General features: G+C 36.4%; 1 protein-coding gene across 9 annotated transcripts in view; it reads right to left on the reverse strand.

Moving 5' to 3' along the window:
• COL12A1 (collagen type XII alpha 1 chain) overlaps positions 1 to 14,016 on the reverse strand; it is a 99,954-nt gene that overhangs the window by 13,148 nt on the left and 72,790 nt on the right. For all 9 annotated transcript variants that reach the window (XM_068183853.1, XM_068183845.1, XM_068183852.1 and 6 more), the window contains 11 exons: positions 13,111 to 13,253; positions 12,628 to 12,737; positions 7,612 to 7,761; positions 7,126 to 7,203; positions 6,429 to 6,515; positions 5,534 to 5,587; positions 4,919 to 5,014; positions 3,466 to 3,519; positions 2,480 to 2,533; positions 1,181 to 1,234; positions 10 to 81 (listed from right to left, as the gene is read on the reverse strand). In XM_068183853.1, the coding sequence (XP_068039954.1) occupies positions 10 to 81; positions 1,181 to 1,234; positions 2,480 to 2,533; positions 3,466 to 3,519; positions 4,919 to 5,014; positions 5,534 to 5,587; positions 6,429 to 6,515; positions 7,126 to 7,203; positions 7,612 to 7,761; positions 12,628 to 12,737; positions 13,111 to 13,253 (952 nt within the window). The remainder of the gene's footprint in view (positions 1 to 9; positions 82 to 1,180; positions 1,235 to 2,479; positions 2,534 to 3,465; positions 3,520 to 4,918; positions 5,015 to 5,533; positions 5,588 to 6,428; positions 6,516 to 7,125; positions 7,204 to 7,611; positions 7,762 to 12,627; positions 12,738 to 13,110; positions 13,254 to 14,016) is intronic.

A 14,016-nucleotide genomic window follows, 5' to 3' on the forward strand; every position in this document is an offset into this window, starting at 1 on the left:
TTATCTTACTGGTGTCCCACGATCTCCTGGTTTCCCTGGTTTTCCACTTGGGCCAGCAACTCCTGGAACTCCAGGAGCACCCTGCAACAGAAGGCATGTAAAATGAATTGTGGAAATACACAATTACCTACGTGCTAATAAGAAACGTGTTACTGTATTGAGTACAAAGCAATATTGAAAGTAGTTCCTATCAGGTTGTTTTCTGTTAGGTACACAGCAGGCTTAAAAAATTTTTTATGGAATAAATAGTTTGTTTTTTCTTGGAAATGTGTTCTTTTATGTGACACCATAGTTTAACAGGCGTTTTGGCACTGTATCAGTGTGTATATGTTTTTGGTATCATTCTCAATGACCGACTCCTAAAGCAGTACAAAACAGTTTGGCCTTCTAAGTTCGCCTAGCAGATCTGTGATCCATGTAAAAATCCACAACAAGAACACCATAAGCCATTCTAGTGATACTAGATAAATACAAAATATTAAAAGACCAGCATCAGATTATATGACAAAAGCTCATCTACACATTCACAAAGGAACATGAGAAAGACAATTGTGGGGACGTGGGGCCAGCCCAAATAATACCCTGCGTTAGAGACTGCTGTCTATATATGTAATGCAACTATGTGTTCTGTGTGCATCTGCCTTCTGGAAATGCACCTTCCAACTTGCTATGGGCTGGACCTGGTGACATGGGGCTGCAGCAAATTGCCTATCTCAGGCTGTCTGATCCAACATAGGCTTTTCTCTAATAGCCAGCCTCTTTTCTAGCATGGTCCCACAAAACACAATGAAGCAACTCTGTAAGCAAAAACTAATCTTCAAATACTCTTGTCAAGAAAAACTTGTATTAACAGTGTTTTCACCAGTGTACAAGTAATAAGACCATTGGTTTCAGAAGACCTAGCTATTAATTTAAAGATCACGGCTAAAGAGCTAGATAAACTAGTTCTTCCCTTATTTATCCTGGCAGAAATCAGTTTCAAAACCACTGTTACGAGCATTTGTGAATACATGTTTTGCCCAGCTGTCTGCTCACCTTCTACCAAGAGTTTTTCAGACCCTTTTAGGAAATTGAGCAAAGGATCTGTTTCATATTTGACAGAAATTGAAAATGTCAATGTGACTGTCCCTTGGCTCAGGACTCTTTATTCAGAGTATATCAAAGACAAAATTATATTTACCGCTGGTCCTGGTGGGCCTCTGGGACCTGTGGGACCATCTTTTCCTGTGAAACCCTATTCAAAAACAAAAGCAAGATTAGAGAAAATTATATAATTGCAATACTCCTGATTAATAGTAGCATTTCTTTTAAAACCTATCCACAGTACAAGTTATAAAATAGCTATTACAAATCATGCTGGAGAAGGCTATGGAACAATGAGCTTCAGAGACTTTAGATGTTCAGCTGCTGTTGAGTAACTGAAAATAAAATATGTGTTTCTTAATATTTTTTTAAAAAAGTAATCATTATTCTATCCCAGAGGAGCAAAATCTCTCTTTTCACTGTTCTCTCATTCCTTCCAGTTTAACTGGACCATCAGAGGTTTATACTTAACTGGAGAGCCTCCTCCCTCTCAGATACTTCCCCTGCAAGAATGAAGGCTGAGAAATCCCATTTCAGTAATCCAATATAGCATTCACAAGTCAATGTTGATGGTCCATGACCCACCAATCCAACAGTATCCTCTTTGGCAACTGGCTATCACACGGTCATCTATTTTCCTTTCCAGCTATGAATTCCCACTGAAGGACAGCTATAAATGCATATATCAGCCATTAATTTTGGCTGTAAAGGCAAATAATTGCTCCAGTCATCTTAAAGGTGATATTCCACTATGACAACAAAAGAGATTTACTTGACTCCAATTTGAAGAAAGGAATTGCAGCTCCACAATGAAATAACCAGTGTACATGCCCTTCATTAGGAAGATATTTCTGAGTTCTCCATCCAAAGAAGCTCCCAACAGCCAAAGGTTTAGGGGCAAGCCTAACCTTCACAGTAAGTTTGGCACAGACAGATTCCTTATGAATATGTCATCTCCCATATGATGGGAGATAAGCAGAGATGTTGAGATAAGCAGAGTTTCAAAGGGATCCCCTGTAGCAGCAACAATGTGGGGAAGACAGCAGGGCTGAGTCCCTTAGAGCAGTATGTCCCAGGGGATGTCCCAGTATGTCCCAGTATGTCCCAGGGGATATACTGCTCTAAGGGTGAAGGCAGCTGAGAACCTAATCAGGGGAGGGAGCAGGGCAATTTTTACAGAACCTATCTGTCTACCAATAGCTGTCTGGAGAGGTTTTCACCCCTGAGGTGTTTCCAACCCTTCTGCTTCTGTCTCTCCAGAAGGGATGTTGATAAAAGGACTGCTCTTGAAAAAACATTTGAAAATTGGAAGATATATAAAGAAAGGGAAAAATCCAACAAAACATAAAAATGACATTACTTGCTCTTTTCAGAACATAAACTGAGGAAAACTTACCCTTTCTCCTGGAGGTCCCACTGGTCCAGGTGGACCAGGTAAACCTGGCGTTCCCTGGAGGGAGAAAGAGTGAGAAATTGTATCCATGACAGAACAAACATCACTGCTATGTCCTTCCATATATCTCAAGTATATATGTTCTTCCCTCCTTTCTGTCTAATCTCATTGTACACTAACATGTAGCATTGCTTCCTACAGGACATTACTACTCCCTAAAAGTATACTACTTGGGGTTATAAGGACTAATGAAACAGATAAAGAATACAAAGCCCTTGGCCCATGATTGACCTTATCTGATACATGAAACTAAGTCCACAACACTTAAACATTCCTCATGTAGTCTTTTTATCATCAGTAAAATTAAGGACAATACAGTAACCACGGAATATTCATTATGCCATGACATGTGCAGATCAATGACCTTAGATTATCTATAAATATGGCAAATTAAAAAATACCTTAATTTTTTCTCTTCCTTGTATACTTCACAATACAGAAACCTGCAAGTAACTGAACTGTAATATTGTTTTCTTCTTTCAGAAAGCATACAATTAATGTCCCAAGGCTATTTGAATTCCAAAAGTAGAAAGTAATTAGGCAACATTGCTAAAGAAGGGTGCAGCAAAGGTTCTGCGATCTTTATTTTAGGAAGACATTTAACTGCAAGTGGTCAGAAGATGAGAGACCTTCCTGGAGAATTATCAGAGTACTCTTCCTAATCGAATGGTCTGTCATTGTGCATTCACAACTATCCAGATGGACATTTGGCTTGACCAAGTACAGCTGTTTTTTTCTCATTTGCTGTTTTGAATAGCTTAATATTGCCGACATTTCAAAATTCTAAGTGTAAGATAACTGTGTTTCCAAAACTGTGGCCCAGGGAGGTATGAGAAGAGCCTATGACTCCTAGTGACAGAAGTCATAGGCAGCCAAGCTGCATCAGGAATAGAGCAAAATGACATCACCTTGTCTAAGTGTCAACTTACCGATCGCCCTGGGAGTCCAGGCTGGCCAGCATCCCCTTTCATTCCTTGACGACCCTGTAATTTTCACACATGATTACAGAATACATCATTCTTCCAGGATGCAAGGCGTAGGAGGATATAAAGAAGCAATTTGTTGCCTTTCACAACTAGCTGGCCTTCTTTATATGCTACAGCACTGTAGTATAAATGCACAGCCCAAATCCACATGAGCTAAACTTGACAATACAGTATTTATTTTTTTACAGTGGCTTGCAGGATAATCCAGCATTAACAACTGGTACTCATCAAAAATTTTGTAAATATAGACTGAGAATATGGTTCGCAATTGATAAGAAAAATGAAAGTACATGACTCAAAGTGCTCTAAATTCTTGTTAGCTACTGAGAAATTCCACGAATGTTGGTGTTTTCATTCTTCAGACTTTTCAAGTGAACAAATAAATGTCTTATTTGCATTGCACATGTAAGAGGAATGTTTTTCCTTTCTTGCAGTTTGATACCTTTAGATCATCTTTAATAAAATTTTCCTCCCAGTGTATAACCAAAAAAAAAGCATGAAAAAATCTACACAGGGTAACAAAATCATTCTACTTTGTCCTTACAAAACAGAAGGTGTTCCTAATGTCTATCTTAAAGCACATTTTGTTTTCCATTTCCCAAATTCCATTAGAGATGGAGCAGGTAACTAATTTTCAAATTAAAAATGACACAGCATGCAACTAGACATCGCTTATTCTTTCCATAGACTTTATATTTTGACCAAAGACTTCATAAAAAAAGCTCCTGAATATATTAAAATTCAAGTTAATGCTAAATAGGAAACATCAGAATTATATTCTTGCCTTTAGGGTGATTATTTATTGAAATATGGCAAAAGCAGCTTTGATACATTCACAACGCAGGGTTATGCATGCAATCTTCTATAAAAAACAGAACATAGTAAAACTTCATCAGTGTTAATACGAATTACTCTGGCTTTGAAGGCATGCACATGAAATCAGAAATAGCATCTTGCTAAAATATGGATGCTGTTGCTAAGAAAACCCGTAGCTACTGATTTAAGCCAGACAATAGAAGTTGAACATATAAGTCTGTGAAAAAGTCTTCGAAGTAATACTGCATGCTTCATTTTCCTGTGCCACAGTTCGATAGTTTTGAGTTCTTAAACTGGAATGCCTAGCAACTCTACAGAAAAGACTGACAACAGAGCAGCACAACTTACATTGCTGCACTCAGACTTTGTCCCTTCATTAGAATCCCATAAGCACATGTGACATTCAGGACAGAAAATGCTATTTTATTAATGGACTTGTTTAGGAAAGAGATGCGTTTCACAATGCTACTGCATTGTAGGGACAAACAAATGCTCTGGCAAAGCTGCCACCCTCTTCCCAAGGCCACCACCCCCATGGGCAGCTCTGGCTCCACACACACTGCCTGCTGATGGCACTCACCGGTTCGCCTGGGATTGACAGCCCATTGGGACCCTGTGGACCTGGGGGACCTTGAGGGCCCGGAGGACCTGTCTCACCACGAGGACCAGGAGGCCCCTTAAAGCAGAAAATTAAAACAAAATTGTAAATGACAGTCCCGTCTGAAACCCATAACTGCAAAATCCTTTGGGTTAGACATTTAAGGTAAGTCGGAAGCCTGGAGACACATTTAATACTTCAGAACAATGGTGGAAATAGTTGTTCAAGAGGCATACTCTTTCATAAGCTATTCTCTGATTCATGCTGGCAGTCTCAGACCAATACACACCCTCTGGCAGTGCCACTTAGAAGTATTGCCATGTCCTCTGTACAGATGAGAGAACAATAATGCTGCAGAGTGTGTATCAACACTCTGATGCACATAATCCCAATATCCTGATATGTGGTCAATGCCTTTGAGGCTACATAGACTGTGATATATAGTCTTAAATAGGTAGGCTGCACATAAGTAACATCAAGGCATATTTTCAACTAAATTTTTAATCTACATTCTTAGACTAAAACTAAGCCTAAACATTTTCCTACATGTAAGCCTGCAGTAACATCATTATAGATGAATTTGGGAAACATACTTACAGATGATCCAGTCAAACCCCTTTCACCTCTGGGACCTTTAGCGCCTGGGCCGCCCTAAATTGAGTATTTGGAAAGAAAATGTATTTCATACACAGAAAGCAAAGGTGCAAAATACTTACGTGCATTATGAATTCTCTCTAACAATCTTAAATGAAGCCACATAGTTTTGAAGTGTACAGATTGTACTGTTAAAAATGTAGTAAAATGAAATATGCATCAGGAACTCAGGAAAACCACATCAGCTTCAGCCTTGCCAATTCAGCCCATGAAAAATTATTATTTTGATTTTTGTCTCTGCAGACATAAACTTCAATTTACAGTCATCAAAAACTCTGAATACCTCTCTAGTAGACTACCAGACAACTTAATTGGGCTTTAGATTCCTCATGCAGCACTTTTGATAGCTTCAAAGTATGACTACTGGGCTGACTATAACTCCCTAATATTCAAAGCAATTGAAAGGACTATGTCCATTCCATAAATTAATATCTGTCCCCATTTAAAAAAAAGTAATTTATTTCCCTGACAGAGTAAAGAATCTTTCCTTGGAGTGAAATCTGTACTCTGTATTTAGGAAAACTATTTCTGCAGTCCATTAAAAATGTCTTGTACATTATGTGCAAGAGACTGGGCCAGAGTCTTTCAGCCTATCAAACAATGAGGAGCTAATCTCAGTGATCACACTGGAAATACAGGAAAACATCATACAAGCAAGTTAGATGTGGTGGGAGCTGATGAAAAGGGGATGGATTACCATGTTGTTAAGGATATATTGATAGAAACTGTCTCTGACTGACACTTGTCTCACAAAACCACAGACCAACATCAAAATACTTCCATATATTTAAAAATCAGAAAATTTTTCTATTGTGAATAGTTACAGCTGGTAACTTACAGCTGGTCCAGGAGGTCCTGGAGGTCCAACACTGTCTTGAGTACAGGTACAAGCATTTGGAAGAGCTGGGCACTTTGCTTCATCTCTCTGAAAATTTAATCACAACTTATTACTGTCCTTTTAAAGAAATGTACTCAGTGGCAGCATGCTTTTCTGAAACAATAGCAGGAAGATTCTCTATTATCCTGTTTCCAAGTAAAACTCACAGTTAAACTGTGGTTTTGAAATGTTTCTACAGGATCTTTTATATTTTTAGCAAATATTCTCTGTGAGCTATGCTAGGCATTAACAATAGAGGCACAAGCAAAATGTTGTTCTAGTATTTATATCCATTTGACAATTAGCTTGTGCTGACAAAGAAGTTACTTTTTGAATGCCACTCCAAGAACAGATTAAATAAATAAATAAGTTCCCCATTTACAATACCTAGAATTTGAAACATCACTGGAATACAAATACAACAAACATTTTTTACACAATTTCTAAGGGGCTCAATTCTAGCATTACAGCTTTACTGTCTCAGACACAAAGCTTTGAAATAAGGTGATAAAACTCTGAAATAAGTTGACTGGATGCTCTGACAACTGTGATTTAGATGTGTTGTCAGTATAAGGTTTAATAACAGCCTAATAGTAATATTACTAAATTTACTGTCAATAACATTTTTCTGGATAGCCTCTGGTTCACTTATACTTACCATAGAAGGGAGATCACAGCATCTGTCTCTGCTAGTCCAAACTGGACTGCATACAATGTCAAAATTCTGGATTTCTAACTGTAAAAGAAAGTAATACTCTTGAAAGATCATTAAGTTAGGTGTGTTGTTAAGTATGAAATCTATTGACATTATCATTAAAAATCACTCCTCCATTTATTTCTAATGATAGAGTATCCACAGTATATGCACTCAATTACTATCTGCTCTCCCTATTAAAAGAAAAATATTCCCGCCCTTGTTTGAATTTACCTGAGTGCAACTTCCAGCTATTACATTTTTGTTCTTGCAATTCTGCTAGAACAAGAAGCTGTAAAGACTAAACTTCTCAGTTAAGTACATTGGGTTTGACACTACAGATGCTTGAAAGCTTCAGATGCAACAGAGGTTTCCCAACAATCCCCAATCTCTCTCCTCAGAAAATGTCAAAGTCTTGCAATAATGAATGGATTCATATTTATTGCTTACTGTTGCTGATTTTCGGTCCCCTTTTAAAAGCTTCCCAAGTATTTCATAGCCATCAGTTGTGATATTGCCAGCCTCCTTAATTGGTTTTTCCATTATTTCACTGCAGTCAATGTAAATCTTAACATTTGATGAAGTTACAACAATATGGACCTGAAAAGAAGTTTAATGAAATATTGAGACATGGCACACGGGCACAGATACTTTAACACCTTAATAGTATTTCACTGATTCAATAGTACTGTTTTAAATTTTATTCCAAATAATCCTGCTTTACTTCCAACTGGTGGAAACATTCAAACTTATGGAAAGTCTATGACATTTATAATCTCTTTAGAACGTGATTAGAAGGTCAATAAGATGAACACACAAGCACAACTAAGAAATACTATTTAATGTAATAGTTGAACTACTTTAAAAGCTTGCCTTAAATTTTTTTTAAGATGGCATAAAAGTAAAAAAAAAAAAAAAGAACTTTTGAGAGGAAGTGAATATAAGCATTTTTTGGGACCACACAAGATGTTTATAAGCCTGGGACTGCCCGCTGGCTAACAGACTGTAGTTCAGAGGGTGGATTGTTTCAGACCCAAAGATACAGAGTTCAGTTTCCACAGATGACTCAACCAGAGGCATTTACTACATTGAGGTCCAGGAAGTGACCAGAGAAGCCTGCCCAGAACAAGACAAAATAATGGAAGATGCAAGATAAAATTTTCATGAAAGAAATCTGGCTACAAAAACATATGAGAAAACAAGGGGAAACAGGGAAGAGGAAGAGATTAATTATTGGAAATAGAAGACACTTAGGAGGGAGAAAGGAATGACTGCAATAAAGAAAGAATACCAGGAGACAAGAATGAAATGCTTGGGGAAAACATAGTAAGCCTTAAACAGAGGAACATACAAAACCTAAGCAAAGATTATCTTTCCAAACATTTATGGTACGTACGGCAAATGTTACAAAAGTTAATTTTCAACATTTCTCTGACAACACAGAAAATATTTAGGGGTCTCTGAGAAAGAAACAAGGGCCACTTGAGCATGTCTAATCTGCAGTTGATGAAAGAGCATCTTCAGTCAACAGAAAGTTTTCAGGGGCTTTATATACCTTACTGACAGCACATATTTCATATACATCATTATAATATCTATGTAATTGTTAAAGCATTAACACATTAATATCAGGAGTAAAGAATCCCTGAAGTATATGTTTATTTTTTAAATCTTCTCTTATCACAGTACATAACCATTCAGAAGCATATTGTTATTTGATAACTACTTTAAAAATTGGCATAAAGTTGAGAGAGTCCCCTAAATGTCCTGAGTCAATTAGTGCCTGAACAATCTCCTGGGAATTTTTACTTTTTTTCCCTTTTGAATATTTTCCCATGCAGACATGTCTCCAAGGCATCAGCACAGTTTATCTAAACGCTTTAAAAATTATGTGCTTACACTTTATATCTCAGTGCTGTGTAAACAAGTGGGGATTTTAATTAAAATTCCCAACTGTATTCATTGAATAAATAATAATAATAATAAAAAAAATATTACTGCATCATCCAGTTTAAACACATCACAGATGTAATTTACTAGCTCTGAAAGGTACTTAATATGTAAGTCCTTCTACTGGAATGTTAAATATTTGTCACACTTTAAATAAAATAAAACACATTGCATAGCAAATATAGATTATTATATTTTCATTAGCACAAAAAAATTTAGGAAGGGTAAATCTACATCAGAATGTTGAATGCGATCAGTTTAAAAAGGTTCAAATAGGAATAACTACTGAGCATCACCTATCCATCCAAAGAAGCAATCCCAACAATCAAAAATAAGGAGAGTTCTCCCAAGTCATTGACTCAGTCTCTTAAACTTAGATTTACTGCCAGATCTGAATTCCAGCCTGAATCTCATGGCCTAGGCAATAAATCTAATTAAAGGAGGCATCTGGTGTTTACACTAAATAACACGTCTCTGTATTCAACTCCAACATATTTTGTTTTCAACAGTTTCTAACACACCAACATAAAGAATCTGTTCTGACTAGTTCTATTTATTTCATTTATGACATTTTAGGAAAGAAAACATAATTTAATTTTTCTCTCCAGCTGCCTTATAAGATAAAGTCTGATGGTATTCTGATCTGCTGCTAAGTGAATCACATCAATAAGCCAAGCAAATATGTATATCCCATATGTATATCACGGGAAAGAGATACACTCATTATCAAATTTCCTCTTGCTAACTACTGCAAAATGGCAAGCTAAAAGGAAGTCTACTGTGGTAAGGATAAGAAAGTAGATGCTGTCTGTCCCTCCAAAACATCAGTTAGAAATTTAATGACTGTCTCAGGCAGTCAGAATTTTTCCTATGGAACTTGCCAGATTCAACAGCTTTCAGCATGGCTCTGCTACACAGAGTGTTCAAGTATGCCAAAGTAAATTTCCCCACAGTTAGGTGTAGTTAACAGTATTTCAGTGAATGAGCCAGTAAGTCATCAAATGAAAGCTACAAAAATGTTTAATATTTTGGAAAACCTCTCCTTGCATTGTAAAGATTTGTCATTTCTTTGAAACTGGATGGTAGGAGAAATTGTAAACGTACCTTTAGAAATGTGTTAATCTTACTTTCCTTCCTTCATCCATCTGGAACTACTGCTATCCATTATTAGGAGTTAATTAAAACAGCTGATGCTTGAGGCTTTCCCAGCAGGTGGGCTGGGGAAGCCTATTATGCCATCATTAACAACCTGACTGAGATAGCAATTTTAGTAATCATCTGGAGAGAAGCCAGAAAAGTCATCTTTGTTTCATGGTGAAAAATCCCAAATATAGCTCTAAACCAAGGCTCTTCCAGCTACTTTAAATACTATCAAAATCTGAACTTTTGATTCCTTTCTGGGAAAAAAAGATGGGGAATTACGCATTGCATTAAGTAACGGAAAAATTTTTTCTTAAGAAATAGGCTCTTCAGCAAGAATTTGTAATTGTAAAGCTTTAAGATAATTTGCAAATCACTGCTACTCCTGTTCATATTTTGGCATCTTAGGATCACTTTCTCTCCATATGTATTTGTGTATTTAACTAGTAAAATGATACCAAATTTTGGATTTTTATTTGCCGTGTAATTTTTTTTTTACTATCAAGTGTGATAAACAATTTTACATAACTGCTAATTTCCAGCAGCTAGCAGGGGTCACAGATTTTTCCCCATTTGCTCTGATAAATGAGCAGAACATCACTGTAAGTGCTGTCAGATAAGTTTGCTCAGCTCTATCAGATTTAGAGAAACTGTAAGGGAAAACGTGATTCTAAACATCAGCTAAATCAGCAACAGATATTTAAGAGACACTGCTGGCAGTACAGCTTGTAAAGAGCTCCACACCACTGACCTGAAGATGCGTCAGCTCTCACAGTGATATCTAAAATGAGGCATGCTACATAATGCTTTGCATCTAAACAGTACTTGGGGATGCCTCAACTTTCATACCAAAACAAGATACATCCTAGCCTTTACTGACAGTTTTTCTCACCCCAGTAGATTCATATATTTCCTTAAAATTGTGCTGTCCTACTAAGCTATTAAAAAAAAGGCAAATGTCAAAGTCAAAATAAAAGCTGTTTAATGTAGGTCTGATCCAAAGCTACTCATAACTATCAGTTACAAAGTCAATGACATAAAGATTTCTTCATATAGTCAAAAATAATCAGGCCTAAATTCTAAACTAACTAGGTATAAATTCTAAAACAAGAATCACTGGATATAATATAAGACCAGTTTGGGAAATTACTCCAAATTCTGAGGAAACCAATAGCTTTTATACTGTGTTATTTTCATAATCACCTGCGCTTTAAACAGATGAAGTCACAAAACATTATAATGCTGGCACCAGTTATCTTTCCTGGCTTTCAGTCTAGCAAAGCTCAGCTGACAATTTGGCCTCCAGTATCTGGAAGTTGACAGAGGCAACCTCTTATCAGTATCCTCAAAGGAATGCTGGTAATGACAAGTCATGCAGAAGATGGTATCATAAAGAAAACAAATGCTATACTCAAGCCATATTTAGTCATCAGATGAAAACTTTACTAAATAGAAGGGAGATAACTGAAAACATGAGAATGTGCACTTCAGATAACCAAAATTGTTGCAATTTCAGCTCACTTTTTTGCCCTAAAGATATATACTTAACACAGCAAGAAAACATTTTAAACATATTTTTAGGTGTATGTGTAGCCTGAGTCAAGCACTTCCTGATGACTAGAGGTAAGGAAGCTTAGGAACATCAAATTTTCATAACTTGGTGCACAAAATTAGAAAAGCAAGCACAGATCTATGACAAATGAAGGCAGATGCAGCACCATGTAAAGATTTCACTAGCCATTTTGTCAATCCAAAAACTGCAAGTTTCATTCTAAATTATAAAGTAACCTTTTATGGGCTTTTTCTCCTTCTTGTTGCTTCCTCAGTTAACATGACATTGGAATTTTTTAAGCCCAGTGTTTTTAAGCAAAAAAAAAAAAAATTTACTAAATATATACATACACATGTATTATGTTTGTTAAACATACAAATCTTATTCAATATGTTATTTACCTCCCAATACTGGTTCCCTGCCTACTCACTTTCTCTGGCTGTATCTTCCTCTGCTCTGAATAATTACAAATCATTACTCCCACGCAATCTTTTCTCACCACAATTTCCTTTCCTTTCTTTCTTTCTTCCACTTTAACTTTTATTCTTCCTCTTTCATGTAGCAGGAACCAGGCTACAATTTCTTCTTCAGAGATATCCCTCCACTTGCACAATCTTAACAAATTCTTGACAAATCTCTTACACTGATTTAAAGAAGACCTGTAACTTCACAGATCTTGTTTTACACGATCTGCAGGTCCCTATGTCAACTTAAAATACTATCCAAAAACCAAACACAGTCACCTGAGAGGGACTCGTGCTTGGCTTTCTTCTATTTAAAAGAACAGTACTTCAAAAAGCAACATCACAATTTCAATCCTTTACCTTATGGAAGCTTCCATAAAAGATTTTCTTTACGTCATCATTATCAAAAGTTACAGTTTGAACCTCTCCTCTTGCATCCTTGTTAAAGAATGACAGCACTTTGCTGGCAGCTGCAATAAATAAAAATAATACATTTCATTTCATGCATACTACTGAAACCACCATACTAATACAACCCTATAGATAATCTAGTTTACCCCTTATTTAGGTAAACACAAATCATAGATGATCTTAATGGCCTGTAAGTATATAGATGTACTTTCCTTTGATTTTAGAGTTAATACTAAAGTTGAAATGCAGTTTAGATTAATTATTCTTAGTTGAACTATAGATGTACAAAGTTTAAAAGAAATTTCTTAAAACTAAAAATGTATAATCTTTTTATCATGTAGAAATGTTTTGGGTTTGGAAATACTTGGTAAGAACACATGCAAAGTAACATAACATGTAACTTCTCTATGCAATAAGTATAATCATCCTTACGATCAAGCACAACTCCAACTTGTGGTTTGTAATCTCTGTCTGTAATCTGCCAAATTGCAAAAGGCTCATTGGGGGATTCAGGCAGAAGACGGAATAGCAAAATGATAGTGTACGCCTGTGGCAATCCCTCTGGGTGAATCTCCCTGTTAAGACAATACAAAGACATTTTTTTACATGGAAACACATGATGAAAATAAGATCATCATCATTTGCTCTTTTCCAAAGAAAAGACACAAGAGTAACAGGGAAACCACAGTATTTAGTGGAACAGAGCATTTAAACTACTCTCTCAAATAGAAAAAAACGTTGTGATATAAAAACACTGTGATTTGTTAAGATGAACTCACAACTGTCTTCAGTTGGTCCCAGCACCACAATTACAGAGGATGCCAGAATATGACCAAGAAATCTTGGGTATGTATTCTTGTGGCAAAATTCTGTATAAACTACACATGTTTTAAATTCCTTGTTGATAAATACAGAAAAAAAAAAAAAGACCACAGCTTTATTCATTTTTTTTCATCTGGCCTGCTTCAATCAGTCAACAGCATTTAACTATTGCTGCCCTTCAGGCACAGATACAGAGATGGAATATTTAATGTCATCTTTGCAACTGGTGATGTACTTGGGCTCCAGCTCATTCTTTAGTGGCTCAGGTTTAAATTTCTGATATTTAGGCTGTTACACATTAAATAAGCAGAGAGCCAAAAGTACATAAAAACATGCATGAAATGGCCTCCAGAATTTTCTGCAAGGGAAAGGAGAGAATGGAGGAAGAGAATGGCAAGAAAAGTGGTGATCACTGCTTCTCCTTAACCATTATAATGGAGCTCAGAAGGAGATTTAGTCACATGAACATAAACCTAAAAAACTTAACATGAAAAGAGAAGCTGCTTTGTATGTTGG

Source organism: Anomalospiza imberbis, chromosome 3, assembly GCF_031753505.1.
Source record: "Anomalospiza imberbis isolate Cuckoo-Finch-1a 21T00152 chromosome 3, ASM3175350v1, whole genome shotgun sequence".
Taxonomy (NCBI): Eukaryota; Metazoa; Chordata; class Aves; order Passeriformes; family Viduidae; genus Anomalospiza; species Anomalospiza imberbis.